Genomic DNA, 18,372 nt, shown 5'->3' on the forward strand with positions numbered 1-18,372 from the left:
TGGGATAAAATGTGGGTTCTTAGACTTACAGGGCAAGCAGTTTACCAACTAAGCAACTCCCTCAGCCTCATACATCTTACAAAACAAACAACAAACAATCATTGCCCATGCAGAGGTGAGCAAACAGAACATGTAATAACTGGTTGAGGTCTTTGTGCTGTTAAGTGTGGTGGCCCAGCCTACAGTCCAGCCCCAGAGCTCACCCTCTTGGCACTGATTTTAGGGAAATGTCCAGCTCTCCTTCTTGCAATGTGTCCATTCTACAGGTGACTTGCAGAAGGCATGCTTGTTAGGAACACCTGCAAACTCTGCTGGGAAAGTCTGAGCCCACAGGGTAAACTGCCCACCCAGTTTGAGACCTCGATGGGAAACTGGAGTCCTCTCTAAGAACTCAGCATCTCTGAACTACGGTCCTCTGAACTATAGCCCACAGAGCATGTCAACACAGCTTCCAGACCAATTACTTTCCTTCAGTCTAGGGGATAAATGAAAGGCACGCGGGTAGGGGTGATGAGAGAGGAAAGCAGAGCCAAGGCTTTGGGAGCTTGCAGGAAGATGAGCGAATCTCTGCACAGAGCCCAAAGTGAAAATGATGGCAGTAGAATTTTTACGAAAAGCGATGAGTAGTGTTAGCAAGATGAAAATCACAGACTAAAAAACAAAACAGAGAGAGAGAGAGAGAGAGAGAGAGAGAGAGAGAGAGAAGCCCACTTTACCTTAAGAATTAGTAGCTTACCAACATTGAAATAAAACAAGGCACCCAAGCCTCTAAAGGTGACATGTACTTAAGGTTTTATTTCTGATTAATTACTTTCAGCAAGATCCAGGCATTACACTTTACAACTGGTTCTTCTTCCAGGGAAACCTCTGTGGACCAGCTCATTTCCTTAGCCAAGAGGGTAGGGTTATCAAGAGGTAAGGAAATGTTCTGGAAAATTCATAAAACTTCACACTCTTTTTAGACATTCACTTCTGCGAACTTGTTGACAGTAACAAATGCCCAGAAAATATGGGCTGAGTTGTTTTCGATTGCTGTTTGAGTAACAGATTAATTTAATAATCAGTGGGATATTGAATGACGAAAATTATTGCTTACGGCATCCAAACCACCAACCCTAATGACATTCTTATGTAAATTCTTATTTTCTTTTAGGCTCCTGCATTCTTAATAAACCCTATATTTTTGTAAATCCTTTTTTAAAAATATTGCATACTGTCTCTCTGTGCTATAATATATAATATATCTGTCTGTGTTAAAGGCAGATAAATGTCCACTTTGGGAGTTGCCAATTTGAAGGTTTCTATTTACAGAGAATGAGTCATTCCTGGAGAGATATTCCATGTTGGACCATCTTGTGATACAGGAAACTGCACATAGAAATGGAGTCTAGCGCAGTTCTTCTTCCCTGAAGAACAAAACCAAACTCACACTGTGGCTACAACCACCTGTCACGGATCCCTGAACCCCAGCAAACGGCTCCAGCCCAGGGTCATCTGATCCCCTTTAAAGGATGGGAGATTGTTAATGACACACCCGGAGCTCATGCCTGTTCCCATGAGAGGCCCAGGGTTCTTGGGGACTGTGACTCTATGGCTGGCCATTGCTTGTGGAAGAAAGTAATCATTGCCTTGAGACCAGTTGGTGATGGATGCTGTTCTCTGTGTTCCATTGCGGAAGGCGAGATGTTTTTCTATGAAAAAGATCTTAGTGCATAATTTCTGAAATACTATAATTTAACCAAACTCAGTTTCCAGCTTACTTGTGGCCAAACGCTACAGTTGTGTTAGTTTTGAATGGAATTGCCCCTGACCTGAAGTTACCTGGATAGTTGATCAAAATTTAGCAATAACCCTTGATAACTTCATCTGAAAATATTCACTTCAGTCAAAATGTGACAGTTTTCTCTACTAATTCCACATAAAGAACATCATGGGCAGACACAAATTTCTTACTGCCACTGTGCGAGACACTAGAATGAGCTATCTGTGGGTCAGGAAGGAAGGGTAGGTGCCAAAAGTTAAGTCACATGACTTTCTTCCTTAACAGCCTGAATTCCAGGAATAGATGCTCACATGGAGGATTAAACAACATCTTTATACATATTTCTATTAAGATCATGGACATGTTCTAATAAATTGTATTTCATATAACAGAACTAGGAAAGATGGGAAGGGATCTGCAGACAGTAATGGAACTCAATTTGTCAACAGAACCCCTCCCCTCCATCTCTTTATGATGCATCACACTGCCGTTCACACACACACACACACACACACACACACACACACACACACACCTCTTTTATTAGGTAGTAATTTCCTCCACCATAGCGTTCCCATTTTTGAGCTCCTGGGTGTTCATTCTCCTTTAACCACTTGCATCCAAACTGCCTGGTGACTTGTCTGCAAAGCCTACCATCATGGATGCTTCCTTCATCCTTGCTTCTTCAGGTACAGTCCAGTGTGTAGGACGTAACAGACAGCCAAACAATATTTACTGAAGTCAATTTTCTTTTGCAGTTCATTTTCTCTTTGGAGAGAAGTCATTAGGAACAAACTTCAGGACATGAAGCTCCTTATATTATTAACTCCTCCATCATCTCACAGGCTACAGGTACAGAAACCATCAGTGAACACAGAAATCCAGACAGTGGTGGTTCCCTGGGAAGTGGGCATTATGCCAAACAGGGGATATACTGAGGGGTTGCTGGAGAGCTGGTGCTGTACTCTGAGGTCTTCTAACATTCAGTAAGGGTGGATTTGTATGGCAAAAAATGAAGAGTATTATACAACTGTTTTTAATGAAATGTTGACTGCCCCCACCCCAAGCCTATAACTGAAACCTTAGGATTTGCATATATTTCTCTGTAAACCATGCTTCAATCAAAAAGCTTACTCAAAAACTAAAGGAAGACCCACAGCCCTTCCATCTATACTCCTGAGCACTTCAATGCCTCACCCCTTACTCCTCCAGCTTAGAAGGGCTTCAAGATCTGAAACCAACTAGAGATGGCTCTGCACACCAGGCCAACCTCAGGTGTGTCCATCCCATCCACCCATGAATTCTCCATGACAACAACCTAATCTCTGGACCACAGGAGAATGTCATGGTCTCCCACGTAGCAAAGTGGTAGGTGAATGTTTCCTTGTTCTGAGACTTTTAGGTAATTTTAATCCAACAGCATCTTTGGTCCCTCACTTTGAGGCATTAAAGGGAATGCTGCTTTTTTCACGAATCTCCTGTCTTGAATTTCCTTCTGTTTGCTTAAGTATGATGGCCATAAGAACTATAACATATGTATGATTGACAAGACATGAGGGTGACCTCAAAGAGTTTGCAATCTTGATACCTGGGGTTTTAGTGTCCCTTTGGTCTGTAAGATTGCTAAATTAGTGATATACACTTCCCCAGAACACAAAGTCATGGTTTCTCAGTAACTTCTAAGGTGTGCTATTAAAATCTGACATGTAGTTTCTGTGGGGACAAGAGTGATATTAGACTAGGGACAGGAATATTCATATTCCTTCAGAACGTTTTTCAGGGTTCAAACTTAGTGACTGTGTGGTATGAAACATCTAAGTCATCTGTGGCACTTAACAAACTACTTTAGTAAGCACCTTAAGTAAAACAAAACTGTTGGCTGTTTATCACCACCAGACTGACTTGGCAGAGAGAGCTCACCCTCTGCTCAAACATGGGGTAGAGATGCAGACAGGCTTCCTCGGGCTTCTCTTATAAGGACATTAATTTCACTGGGGGGTGGAGGGGTGGGCAGTGCAGCCCTCTGGTCATAATCAACGCTTAAAGGACACCACATACTGATATCACATTGGGAAACTGGTTCTGACATATGACTCTGGGGGCAGAGGACACACATGCAAGGATTCCAGAGCACTATCCATGCAGGAAATGTGGCCATTTACTGAATATTAGTTTGTTCTAGGCATAGTGCTAAATCCATAGCATAATTTTTTTCTTGGTTCTTGCAGCAAGTCTATGATAAGCTTACTATTACTATCCCACAAATGACTCAAGAAAGAGAAAGTCTTTTACAAGTTGAGTTTTCTTGCCCATGATCACAAAGAAATGAAGAAGGCAGGGATCACATCTTGAACTTTCTACTTCCAAGGCCCTCTGTGCTAAACCACTACACAGACTCACCACTTTCTTATGCTGGCCCTAGAATGTCCCCAATCAGAAGAAAAACCTGGGGACATGACAGATGGAGCAAATATAAAAGCTGTCCTGTCATAAACACTCTGACACGTGTGGTGCCCTGAGAAAACAAAATGCAGTTGACTATAAGAGCACTTATGGGAGGAGGGAAGCCAAGCCAGGTGGCACAACTGTGTAAGTATAAGGACCTGATAATCTGACCCGCACCAGGGCTCTGAGTGGGAAAAACAGCAGGACCCATCAGAAGTCAAACTTCCAACTGAAAATGAATTGTGTTTAAGGAAAATATTTACCATAATTATACGGCGATGAAGCCCCATGTAGGAAGACTTACATCTTATTCCCAGGCAATCAATACCAATAAGATACATGAGAGGAGCCCAGAGGCACAGCTACCATAGAAACTTGAGCCCAGTGCTAGTGCCACAGAATAATTAATATGCAAGACAATTTCAGAGTTTAAAGAGTTGTAACAAAATACACAAGTAAAGAATTTACCATCAAAGAAAGCATGCACAAGAACAAAGAAGGTCAGTAGCTCTCCAAGGGATGTGACTAGAACACTCTTAAAAGTTCACCATTTAGCACAGAGAACCTAACAAAGACTGTATGGAAGAAATAACTATGTTTAAAAGAAGCAAATTAATCCTCTAGAAAGTCATGCATATTAAGAACAGGGTGGACATTTTAAGCAGCAGATTAAAAGAAAGCTGAGTTTAAAAAATCACAAAGGATAAATCAAATAAGCAAAAAGGATAAATTGATATTGAAAATTACCTCAATGAAACTTCAGAACAGGCTAGAGGAGGGACTCTGTGAAAGTCATTGAAATGGAGGAGGGGGAAAACTACCTACTAAATCCCCGAGCTGAGATACAGGAGTCAGTACAAAGCATCCTTACTTAGAGTCTGTGGCCTTGGCCTGTATGACAGTGTTCATGCTATATCCAAGAGGAATTTAAACAAACCATGGATACTTTCTCTAGCTCCTCCATTGGGGACCCTGTGATCCATCCAATAGCTGACTGTGAGCATCCACTTATGTGTTTGCTAGGCCCTGGCCTAGTCTCACAAGAGACAGCTATATCAGGGTCCTTTCAGCAAACGCTTGCTAGTGTATGCAATGGTGTCATCGTTTGGAGGCTAATTATGGGATGGATCCCTGGATAAAGAGATCTGCAACCCTGTAGGTACAACAACATTATGAACTAACCAGTACCCAGGAGCTCTTGACTCTAGCTGCATATGTATCAAAAGATGGCCTAGTAGGCCATCACTGGAAAGAGAGGCCCATTGGACACGCAAACTTTATATGCCCCAGTACAGGGGAACGCCAGAGCCAGAAAGTGGGAATGGGTGGGTAGGGGAGTGGGAGGGGAGGGTATGGGGGACTTTTGGGATAGCATTGGAAATGTAATTGAGGAAAATACGTAATAAAATATATATATATATATATATATATATATATATATATATATATATAAACAAACCATGGGAGTATATGTCGCTCCTACACCATTCCTAACAACCAAAAATAAAAATGATACTCCTAAAGCAACCATGGTCAAAGAAACAGTGGCAGAGGTAACCAATGACAGCCTATATTAAATCAAATAGTTACTACATTAAAAAATATAGAATGTGGGAGCTATGTAGATGAGCCAGGAGAAGTCTCTTAAGTTTTTATTTGTTCATGAGCAGGGAAGAGGCTCTAACTAATCAGGGCACATCCACAGAAAAAAGGTAGTCACTGGAAGGATGCAGGGTATACCTGTGTACTCAAAGGGGGAAAGCTGGATACAGAAAATTCAAAAAATAATAAAAGTAAAAATTAACAACAAAACTGGGAAAAGAAAAGCATCCCAAATGATGGTAGGAATCAACCCCAACTCTTGAGAAAGCACAAAAGTATCGTCCAAGAGTCAATCTAGCAGAGGACAGAGTCAATGAAAATGTCGAGTCCAGTTGTATCCTAGGCACAGAGCATAATCCCAGTGTGAAAAGGACACCAGCAGAACTGAGAAAAGAAGGGACAGGGGACACGTCCTTAGGCAACACTCCCTGACCTGTGTGGTAAGCAGAATGATGCTGAGATGTGAGGTATTTATCTATAAAGATGTCTTGTATATAGACTGGGAGAAAGAAAGGAATGGTTAGGAAGCAAGCTTGACCTAAACAAGGATTTCCATGGCAACATAATTTCAAAGTCTAGATCGTAAGATGAACTGAATGATAGGTTAAAAACCCTAACACTGGGAAGAGATCACATGACATCTGTAATAAAAACTCATGTACACAATAGAAAAAAATGAGCAAAGGTTTGAAATACACTAATCACATTTGGTCCAATTGGTAAATACTGATCTTTCTACAAAGATATTTGAAAATATCTTGCTTTCAAAGCCCATGAACAAATACTACAGTAACCAATTTTGCACATATACAAAAAAAGGACATGGTGTGGGCTACAACACCATTTAATTAGACACCAATAATAAGCAAGAAGACACTCAAAACCCATCTATTATAATATCTCAGCCACCATTTGAATATGTGCAGATACAAATGGCTTCAAGTTAGAAAACATTTACAGCCTAAATTTGAAAACCTGGACATTACATTGATGAAGATGTACTGGGATGGAGTGAGAGATGCATAGCACACAGAGAAAGACTGAACACTAAATACTTACAGATTAAAAACAGAGTAAACTCAAAAGAGAGCAAAGACAAACAACACATCCCTGGAAGTCTAAAGAGTGCATGGTGACAGAGAGGAAGAAATAGGCAGAAACAGATGCAGGGGACAGAGAATTTAAAACCCACCAGGGAAAAGGGAGCCGTGTATTGCATATCTTTCTTAAAAAGTCAGAAGAGAGAACTTTGAATATCTCTAACACTAAGAAATGATAAATACTTGAGGAGATATACCCATCTTAATCTAAATAACTATATAATGAATCTCAAAACATCCCATGGTACCCCATAAATAGGCATACTTTTAAATATACCAGATCATTTTTACAAATGAAAGGAAAAGAGACAAAAATAACAAATATGTTAACATCTTAAATCAAGCACCATTTATGAATGAACTCAATAAACTTGGAAATGAGATGAAATAAACACTATCAAAAGAAATATAATCACTAAATCAATTTAAAAATAAGAGAATGAAAAGAAAATGATATGTACATATGAAAATGTCATAACAGTCTCCATGAATTTGCATGTTAAATTAAAAATAATAAAATGAAAGGTTTATAAAAGGAGAAATAGACAATCCAGAGAGATCCATACACAAAAAAAGTGACCTAAGTAGTTGTACATGCTTACTCCACATATCCCATCAGCTCCTGGAAGCTGTATGTTTACCAAATTCATAAGAAACATACATTCATCTCAGAAGAAGTGTTTCACATAGTAGAGGAAAGTGGGGGTGGTGGAATCCCTTGAATAATTTTGTGCAAACAACTTAACAACAAAGCCAAGTGATAATAAAGGAAAGAAAATTCTAGCCACTTTTATTTTTGACCACAGATGTAAGTCGAATAAGTCAAGTAAGTCGAATGAATGAACTTAGCAATATGTTTTAGCCTGGTTTTTTTTTTCTTGGTAGTAAGTGGCAATGGCAGTTTTATTTGGAGAAATCAAGTATGATTTTCACTTCAAATAAGGTCTCTGTTATGAAAGGTACAGCACACCCACATTCATACACAGAACCATGTGCTTTAAGCCTGGGATAATGTGTAAGAGATGTATCATTTGGTGAGGTTGTCACTGTGCGAATATCATCAAGCAGAAGCAAACTAAGACGCTTTGATGTCACTAGTCGGTATAATCTAATGGGTCCACGTTAACATAAGGTGGCCATTATCAGTCAAGATGTCATTATGGAGCACATGACTATACACATGTACAATGCCTGTGTGTATGCCTGCAATACATATTACTTAAATATATATATTTCAAATAAAAAAATTAAATAAATCAGCAGAACAACATGGGAATAAATGACCTAAATAGTATAAATATGTTAAATACAATCCAGTATCTATCCAGGTATCAAACAATACTGACATCAACAGAAATTCTTGATGTTTCTTTAGCTTAGCAAGTACTGACCTATAATGAACCCATAGTGATTGTAAGCAATAACAATGGTTATATAAATGTTTCCACACTATGTGTGTGTGTTAAATATTTACTATCTTCAATAAAGAGGGCTGATGGATAGAAGTTAGAAAAAGAGAGTATGGGCATGCATGTTGCCAGAATGCATTATCCATATGTATGAAATTGTCAAAGATTATTTTTTAAGTAATATGGATTTAAACTTCAGAACACTTTCTATTTCTCAAAGATATTATGACACTTACTAAGGAATATCAGAATATTCCAGAATCATTCTTTGTAACAGGAAACATTCGTGCCTGTCATTTCTTTAAAAATAATTAAAACAAGGGGTTTGAAAAAATGGCTAACATGAAAATTTTCACAATTTTTATATTCTATAATAAAATCTAATAAATATATTTAACACAATATTGTCAAACATGGTTAATAGAAACTTCTATAGTATCTAGTGGCACAAATCATAACACAATAATTATGGAGATTAGACACTTTTTATAAATTCTAAAATATCCTATGCAGAAAGTTCAGGAAATCCATGTAGGAACTATTAGATCTAAAGCACACAGAGCAATCTGTTGTCTATATAATATTCAATAAACAGAAAGCAGTATTTCTGTTATGTATTACTATTATCCTCAAGTATTACCGTCATACATTAGAAAAGTAGTTCTAAGTGTGTTCCTACTAAAGCAATAAAAACCACAAATAAGCTAGGTAAACATCTGATATAATTTATACCTACTTTAAGAGACACGGAAAAGGCATACAAATAAGGAGATATGTTTAATTTATGATTAGGGAGGTCAGATATCCTAAAAATTATCATCCTCTTCAAATTGACTCTAACTTGCAGAAATGTTCATGAAAACCCTAGAATTCACAGCAATTAACAAGTAAATTCTAAAGTTAATATGAAAAGCTAAAGCACCAAGAATACCAAGAATAACTTGGAGGAAGAATAAGGAAAGGATTCAGGCTCTCCTAAGTATCTCCTAGCTATACTACAGGCCTACATACTGACAGCATATAACATCAAAAACAGCTCTGCAGATCACTGGCTATAAGCATCATTATCAATGGAAAGGGAATCAAAGACTATTTCATAAAAAGTGCAAGTTGATAGAATGGCTTCCTAATCCGTGTGAAGCTCCAGGTTCAATCCCCAACTGCACACATATACTCACATATGCACAAAGATACACACACGTGCAGATTAAGGGATGTCAGGGATGCTGAGATGGGCCAGTGGTTAAAGGTCCAGCTGTGCAAGACTGCTAATGTAGGCCAGTCCTCAGAACCCATGTGAAGGCAGGCAAAGAGAACCTATTCTGAAAAGTTACCCTCTGGCCTTTGCATGTGCCCGGTCCGTGCAGGTTTATACTTGTATAATATATGGAAAAGGGTGAAGTCACAAGTCCGTTTGTGCGGGGCTGCACATATAAACTGCATGGGGTTCAAGTTTGAAATACAAACAGCATGCAGGAATGTGTTCAGAAGAAAAATGCAAACACTGCTGGGCTAGGAAAGGTAAAGATTTTCTTTGGGATGGTATACAGTGCATAAAACAGAAAAGGACAAAGCGGACTATATTAAAATATAAACAAAGGAAAGCTTACATTCATCAAGAGTCATCCTCCAATAGTGAATTGATCAAAGAGCAGGATGACGCATAGAAAGTGTCTGTAGTTATTAACAACATAGTCTTGGAGGCACCGAATACCTAAATCAATAAAAATGGACCCAACTATTCAGTAGCCACCCGCCCAACAGGAACAGAGACCCAAGTTTCTAAATGATCAATGAACCTGTTAATATCTGTTCATCATCAGACCTTAGATGCTCAACATCAGAAAGGATAGAAATCTGTTCATCATTAGACCATGACTTGTAGGTGGGATTCAGGCATACACAAGGGCTCTGTCCTCTCTAAACACATCTAAGCACATTTGCTGAGTTGTCAACTGTTAGCTGGGGAAACACCAGTTAGGACTTCCTCCAAATAGCATCATATTGGACTAAACTCTTCTATACTACTGTATAGTTATACATTCTGAACATTTCCCAGTCTTAAAAGAATACCAAAACAAGGGTTGCTTTTTTTCCCTGCTGATAAAATTATACTCTCACACCAGAGGGCAGCCATGTTTCCTGGCTCTCAGTGCAATTGTGTGTCTGTGCTCCAGTCTCATGGGTCGATGGGAAAAGCTCCACAGTCAATAGAAAGGTGTATGCTGTGGGCTGCTGGGGTTGGGGTGGCTTACTTGGAGCAGTCTTCGCAAGCAATGTTCCCTGTGGTCTCCTTGATGGTGCGTTCGGAAACAAAGGCTGGGTATTCAGTATCACAAGGTTCCAGGGTCTGTTTCAGTTTCTGGGCTGCAGGGAAAAGAGGAAAGAAACTAATGAAAGCTTGGTGTTCGGGCTCACAGCTATGCCTGGCAACCCACCCATCTCAGATGCAGTTCTCCTTTAAGAAGCTCTGCGACTTTTCTAGGCACAGCACAATGCATTATTTTTTAATTAGCTCAGTGATTTCATCTGCCAAGCAACTCTGTAAGCTATAATTCCTGAAGCAGTTGTATTGGCTTCATCAGCTATCATTTATACATCACAAGAATTCGACTTTCTGGGTCAACTTCAGCCAAGGGGTCTCTGACCTCAGACACACAGAAACTTAGCAGCAATACATACGGGAATCTGAACACACACATAAAAACGTAAGCTGCATCATATTACCATACGATTGAGGGCAAGACAAATGTCATGATACAATCGCATAGTTCTATTATTTAAAGAAAATTGAAATGTGAATGTATTTGTATAGTAAAATACATAATATCTTTGAAGTACAGCATAGACCCAACCTTATTATTATGGAGGTTCTAAGTCAAGAAGACTCTGTGTCAGTTTAAATAATGGGGATATGAGAATGAGTGCAGAGTAGGCAATCTCTTTAGGCTGGAGGTAATTAGGTTAGATAACTTTTGCCTAGTAGTTGGGATCCAAACTCTCTCTAAGTCTCAATATTCTTATTTGCACTGAAGGAAGTGAGCCAAGCTCTTTTCAGAGGTTGATGGGAGAAGTGAGTAAAACACTGTTGAGTACTGAGTACAAGTGCTTAGTACATAGTGTTAAGTGTTGATTAATTATAAGAGTGATAACAGTAACAAAGCGGCACAAGTGTCCTTGGCTTTGCAACTTTAAATGATGCCAATTAGCACATGGTTAAGTGCATAGGCTCCTATGGAGGAGAAGTCTGGAGAACAGATCCCCCACTCTGCTTCTTCTAGCTAGTCCTCAGCATTCTACTCTACAAAGTAGGGGTGCTGGCGGCTCAGGCACTCTGCACTGACGAATTGTAGGTCTACTAATTTATACCTGTACTGTGGCTATCTTCAGTTTCCCCACAATCACCAGTTTTTGTTTTGTTTTGGCTGATGTAGGCATAGAATTCAGCTTGTCTATAAAGTTTAATTTGTAATTCTAAAATGTGATTTATAGAATATAGGTTATGCTCCAGGTACATATGGATGGTTGTCAGAACCAGGGCAAATTGTCTTCCTGGGATTCTGTGGGATCTAAGAGGATCCATGAGACCAACATCTGCAAAATACCTAATTGTGAACAGTCGGATAATTATTAGGGCATCTTTTGATGAGTATGAAGTGTCCTTCTTTATCTTTTTAAAAAATCTATGTTCCAAATGCAAGGGTACCCACATTCATAAAAGAAACTTTACTAAAGCTCAAAGCACACATTGCACCTCATACAATAACAGTGGGAGACTTCAACATCCCACTCTCAGCAATAAACAGATCATGGAAACAGAAACTAAACAGAGACACAGTGAAACTAACAGAAGTTATGAAACAAATGGATCTAACAGATATTTATAGAACATTTCATCCCAAAGCAAAAGAATATACCTTCTCAGCATCTCACAGTACCTTCTCCAAAATTGACCATATTGGTCATGAATCAGGCCTCAACAGATACAAGAAAATTGAAATAATCCCATGCATTTTATCAGATCACCACAGACTAAACACCACATACACACAGAACAAACACCACAACAAAAACAACAGAAAGCCCACATACACACAGAAGCTGAACAACACCCTACTTAATGATAACTTGGTCAAGGAAGAAATAAAGAAAGAAATTAAAGACATTTTAGAATTTAATGAAAATGAAGCCACAACATACCCAAACTTATGGGACACAATGAAAGCAGTGCTAAGAGGAAAACTCATAGCTCTGAGCGACTCCAAAAAGAAACTGGAGAGAGCATACACTAGCGGCTTAACAGCACACCTGAAAGCTCTAGAACAAAAAGAAGCAAACACACCCAAGAGGAGTAGACAGCAGGAAATAATCAAACTCAGGGTTGAAATCAACCAAGTGGAAACAAGAAGAACTATTCAAAGAATCAACAAAACCAGGAGCTGGTTCTTTAAGAAAAATCTCTCTCTCTCTCTCTCTCTCTCTCTCTCTCTCTCTCTCTCTCTCTCTCTCTCTCTCTCTCTCTCTCTCTCTCTCTCTCTCTCTCTCTCCTTCCTTCTTTCTTTTTTCTTCTGTTCTTTGGTTGTTGTTTTTTATTTAATCAAATATACTCTAACAGGAGTGAAACTGAAAAAGGAAACTTCAGTTAAGAAAATGTCTCCATCAGATTGGCAAGTAGGCAAAAGATCATTGAGTATTTTCTTGACTAGTGATTTACATTGCAAGTGCCATCCCTGAACAGCTGCAATAAGAAATCAGTCTGCACAAGATAGTAATTCTATTCCTTCATGACCTTGTGTGTGACCTTCAGTGCCTGCCTCCAAGTTCATGTTTGATTTCCTGTCCTGACTATCATTCATAATGTACTGTAAGATATAAGATGAAATATACTCTTTTTTCTCCAAGAAAAAAAAATTATTAGGGCATCCATAAGGTGTGTCCAATGCATTTACATTCTAGCACAACTGTGTCTAACATATGTGTTTTTCCACTGAGGAAAATATTTGGAGTTATAGTATACTGGAATATGCTTTTTTATTTAAAATAAAATAATTCAGAGTCTAGTTCAGCTTTTTTTCACTAAAACATGTGACTTAACTGACCTGAGGTCACCTCACAGGGCTGGACTGAGGAGGGAACATTAATGCACACACTGCTTTTCAGGATAAATCTCTCTCTCTCTCTCTCTCTCTCTCTCTCTCTCTCTCTCTCTCTCACACACACACACACACACACACACACAACAAATGCTCTTAACTTCTGAGCAATGTCTCCATCTCTCCATCATCTCCCCTTGGACAGTGTTTTTGTTTGATTGGTTTGGTTTTTTTGTTTGTTTTTCTAAGCATACTCAACAGATAAAGCAAATGGGAGAAATTCAGTTGCTTGCAACAAACTGCTTGTCCCTGAGGGAGAAGGGGAGTTGTTCCCTTCCCATGCCCAGAACTTCCTCGGTGCCTCTGTCTTGTAAAGTGCAGAAGCACCTTTTCCTGAGAGTAGGCAGCTTTCCTTGGGCCCTTTGGGTCACCTCTCTTTCCCCTTCCTCTTACCTGGAGGTGGGGCCATCTGGATATAGTTTGGCAACACATCTTATTTTCACAGTTCTTCACAATTAATTTTCTCTGCCTGGCAAGTGATTCTAATGTCCAATTTAGGCAGCTTCCTTTTCTTATATTTAAATTATCTGAATCTCAAAAGGCTCTTTTTTAAATGAAATAAAGATTAAATGCACAACAGTGTAGATTATAAGCCGATAAGGCACATACATGCAAGCATCATGTAAAACCTGCTAACAAACAAAAACTCAGTTTGTTAAAGAACTGCTGTGTGCCAGGCACTGTTCTGCTTGGTACACGTGAATTTATTTAACAACAACAACAACAACAACAAAAATGACAAGATTAAGAAATGAACTAGGAAGTAGAAACCTTTTTTCTTTTAAAAATCTCTGTTTCCTAGAGTAGGTGGAAGGGAGGAGACTGAATTAAATTGTCCAAAGTCACCCAGGGAGTAGGTAGCAGAGACAACTTTTGAACTTGGGCTTTTTTTTATTTTGCTCCAACATAAATATGCTTCATGGCTTTGTGAAGTCAGGCCAATGGCACAAAGTGAGAGGTCTTTGAGGCAGGTTGGGGGAGACAGCACACACACACATGATTCAAATAAGCCCGATAATTTCACCATCTCTAACTCTAATTGTCCAGGCCCTATTATAATGGAATGGGTCCAAAATGTCCACGGCAAAGCTCATTTGGCTCTGATCCTCTCTGGAGATGAAATTCTTTTTCCTTGGACAATTGTAGGGTACTCATGCTGATAGAGTGATAACTGTTGACTCTATTTACAGCATGACTGTAGACAGGCTGGAAGTTGCAATTTTATAAATTATCCCACAAAGCCATAGCCACATTTACTATAACTAACCTGGACCTTTCTGTCTGGAGCACATGGAAAACACCGTCTATATGTGCCAGCCAGGACTGTTTATCTTTGGAATTTCAAACCAATATCCAAAGCTGCCAGCAATCTACTTACTGAATTCTGTTTTAAGTCTGGGTACTTAAACCTTGTGATCTAACAAAGGTAAGGATACTCAAAGATGCTGATGCTGGCCTAGGTCACTTCTTCTCCCAGAAGAGACAGATGTGGCTCAGAATCTGGACACAGTCTGCCTTAAGTTCTACAAAGAATGGTTTGTCATAATCTTATGTATGTAAATATGGATTGACTGCTATGCTGGGGGAGGAATCCAAGACATGCTCTATACTAGGCAAGTGCTCTACACTATGCGGTACCCTTCTACCATCTCAGTTTACTTAACTAAGCCCTTTCACCAGCATGTCGGGATGTGCTTCCACGTAGAGCCGCAGTGCATCTGTGAACAGAACCTTCATTACCACACAATAAGCAAAGCTCTGCTACTGCATAATTTGGCAGACAAAGACACAAAAATCTGTGAAAGTAAGATGCCTGCTCAAAGGCAGGCAGCTGTGAGTGTGCACCTTCACCCGGGAGCCACACTTGCAGATACTCTGATCTGTCTCCCATTCCAGCTACAGGGGTGTCTGAAGCTGAAGTCACCATGACCCACCACTCACTCCCCAGAGAGCATTCAATGGGACATGAACACAATCAGCTTGCTTGAATTTCCCCTTAGCAACAAATGTCCCTGATGAGAATAACCAGCTAGGTTCACAGTAATTAAGGGCAGGCAATCGGGAATGGATAGATTTGCCATTTGAATAGCTCCCCTCTCCTTTTGTCCTGTGGATACATCCCCATCCATAACAGGGTGCCAGCAAGCTCCATTCTCTTTGTGAAATTTCACCCAAATGAGACCTTTGTGGTAATCAAGTAGAAGCGGGCTTCCACAGTCCCCTCATCAAGGAAATGAGGCAGATAAACAGTATAATTATGGATTCCATTTTTAGCTAAAACAAAGACGTATGTCTCAGCTCAGAGTCTTTATCTAGTGAGAGAATGGTAAATTTAGAATGAATTGCAAGTCAAGATGGTTCTGAGACCGTTCCTCCCCTGCACGAAATTCAAGATTTACACAGACTTTTAACAAAATGTTCTCACAACAGCATCCCCTGGATGAATTCACATACATACATCCATTTCAGCATCTTCATATACAAAGTAGCAAAAATCATATTAATTTCCAGTAAAGTAGGTGGCAGTGGGCTGAGTAAGACAGTTCCCATGCAGGAATCCAGGTCCACATCATGCTCAAAGAAAGTCAGCTGAGGTGAGGCTCTGGCTGGTGTTTCTCTCTCTCTCTCTCTCTCTCTCTCTCTCTCTCTCTCTCTCTCTCTCTCTCTCTCTCTCCCTCTTTCCCTCTCTCCCTCTCTCTCTCTCTCTCCATCTTTCCCTCTCTCCCTCTCTCTCTCTCTCTCTCTCTCTCCCTCTCTCCCTCTCTCCCTCTCTCTCTCTCCATCTTTCCCTCTCTCCCTCTCTCTCTCTCTCTCTCTCTCTCTCTCTCTCTCTCTCTCTCTCTCTCTCTCTCTCTCTCTCTCTCCCTCCCTCCCTCCCTCCCTCTCACTTTCTGCTTCTATCTTCTTACCTATCTACATGCCTTGTGTCTTCAGAGAGATCTGGTGATATGTAATACCAGTGGTTACCTTTCAGCTAAGGTGGAGAGAGGAGTTTGAAGGGGATCTAAGAAAGTTTCCCAGCACTCTGGTATTATGCTCTATGCCAGCGTACCCTTGGTAGCAACATAAAGGACCAGCTTTTCTTAACTTTCCTTGTAATCTGTGTGATGAAGGTGGCACAGTCTAGAGCAGTGATTCTTAACCTTCCCAATACTGAGACCCTTTAATACATGTTATGGTAGCCCCCAACTGTAACATTATTCTGTTAATAGTTCATAACTGTAATTATGCTATTGCTATGAATCATATTGTAAGTTATTTGTTATACAGGAAATCTGATATGTGACCTCGCAAAGGGGGTTGAGAGCTACAGGTTGAGAACTGGTGGTCTATCTAGTAAAGGGACATCTGGAAATTATCTTTGAGGTGGGGTGTAAGAAGACTCTCAAGGCAGAACATTATAATTTTCACCCATGTTGGGGAAGCTGTGAAGAAATAGGGGGATGTAATGCTCTGAGTGGGAACCTTCTAGAGTGTCTATAGAATTCACGCCACTGTGCCCTGATCTGTGCCCTCCATCATGGCCAGGACTTCTCGATGCTGGCACTACTGACTCAGCTATCCGTTTGTTGTAGCTGCTGTCATGAGTGTTGGAGAATGTCTAGCAGCATGTTGATCTCTACCCACTAGATGCCAGTAGCAAGCTATGACAATCAAAACTGTCCCCAGATATTGCAGTGACTGCTGGGAGACAGAGCTTCCCTTCAGTTAAACAGTACAGCTCCAGACAAAGCAAGGATCACAGTAATGGAGATCTCAAAATATAGAAAGGAAAGGAAAGGAAAGGAAAGGAAAGGAAAGGAAAGGAAAGGAAAGGAAAGGAAAGGAAAGGAAAGGAAAGGAAAGGAAAGGAAAGGAAAGGAAATTGTTAAGTCTTTGGAATGAAAAGCTAGCATAGATGTTTGAGATGACAGGACAAGGTGAGAATGGGAGCTCTGACAGTGGAATTGACATAAAGACGGCCTTTCTTGAGGACTGAAGATGCAGCTCAGTTGGTAGACTATTTGTCTGCCATTCAGGAAGATGTAGTCCTCAGCACTGAATAAAGAAGCCAACATCCCAGCACTGGAGCGGCGGATGTAGATTCAGGAGGATCAAAAGTTTGGGATCATTCTCAGCTGTACAGAAAAACTACTGACAGAAAACTGTCCTCAACTGTGAAAAGGAATGCCAAGATAAAAATTATCCACCAAAAGATGATGCATCTACTACCCTCAGCACAAAGCTTACTCTTAAGAAATAGTTACCCCCACCCCCCGAAGCATGAACACACACTTTTGCACTAGACTCATGCACATGTGCTCCAGTGCCCTCTTCAAACCTGTACTATATCTAATTAACCTTTATTAAGCATCAGGGAAGTCAGAGGTTCCCAGACCTGCCTGCACAGGTAGGGTCCAACTTGCCACCGAAACAGCCACTGCAGAGGCAGCCCAACCTCATTTAAATGGAGTGGGTCCTTGTTCCCAGTTACCGGCACCATAGAAAGATGGTGTAGAGAGGCTAATCAAGTTGTAACCTGGGCCCTCAAGCCATACTGATTTATTTTTGCTCCATCCCACCTTTTAAAAAAATACAGTGTGAATAATATCAACAAAAGCAAATTCATACCAGAGGTAACATTTCTTTAGTGGATATAATAGTCTTTTTTGCTGTCGCGATGATTCGTAGTTCGCTCTGTCTACTAATTTCCTATTCTTCCTGTTGATTTCTGACTGTATCCCTATCACTGGTCTTTTGTCTTGGATTTTGTTTATCATTTTATATATTTTTATGATTTCTGGTAAAGCGTATGAATCTTGCTTTGTGGCTCAGGCTAATCTCCTCTTCCTAAACTCACAGCATCTCCCGCCTCAGCTTTCTGAGTAGCTGAGGGGCCTACATGCATGAGTCCTTGCATC

The 18,372-nt window shown here is 40.0% G+C and overlaps 1 protein-coding gene across 2 annotated transcripts in view; it reads right to left on the bottom strand.

Moving 5' to 3' along the window:
- The window catches only part of Cacna2d3 (calcium voltage-gated channel auxiliary subunit alpha2delta 3), an 857,083-nt gene that overhangs the window by 28,907 nt on the left and 809,804 nt on the right, over window positions 1-18,372 (bottom strand). For both annotated transcript variants that reach the window (XM_085828480.1, XM_085828479.1), the window contains one exon: window positions 10,574-10,685. In XM_085828480.1, coding sequence (XP_085684606.1) covers window positions 10,574-10,685 — 112 coding nt within the window. The remainder of the gene's footprint in view (window positions 1-10,573; window positions 10,686-18,372) is intronic.

Source organism: Mus caroli, unplaced genomic scaffold (genome assembly GCF_978045245.1).
Source record: "Mus caroli unplaced genomic scaffold, Mus_caroli_1 scaffold_12, whole genome shotgun sequence".
NCBI lineage: Eukaryota > Metazoa > Chordata > Mammalia > Rodentia > Muridae > Mus > Mus caroli.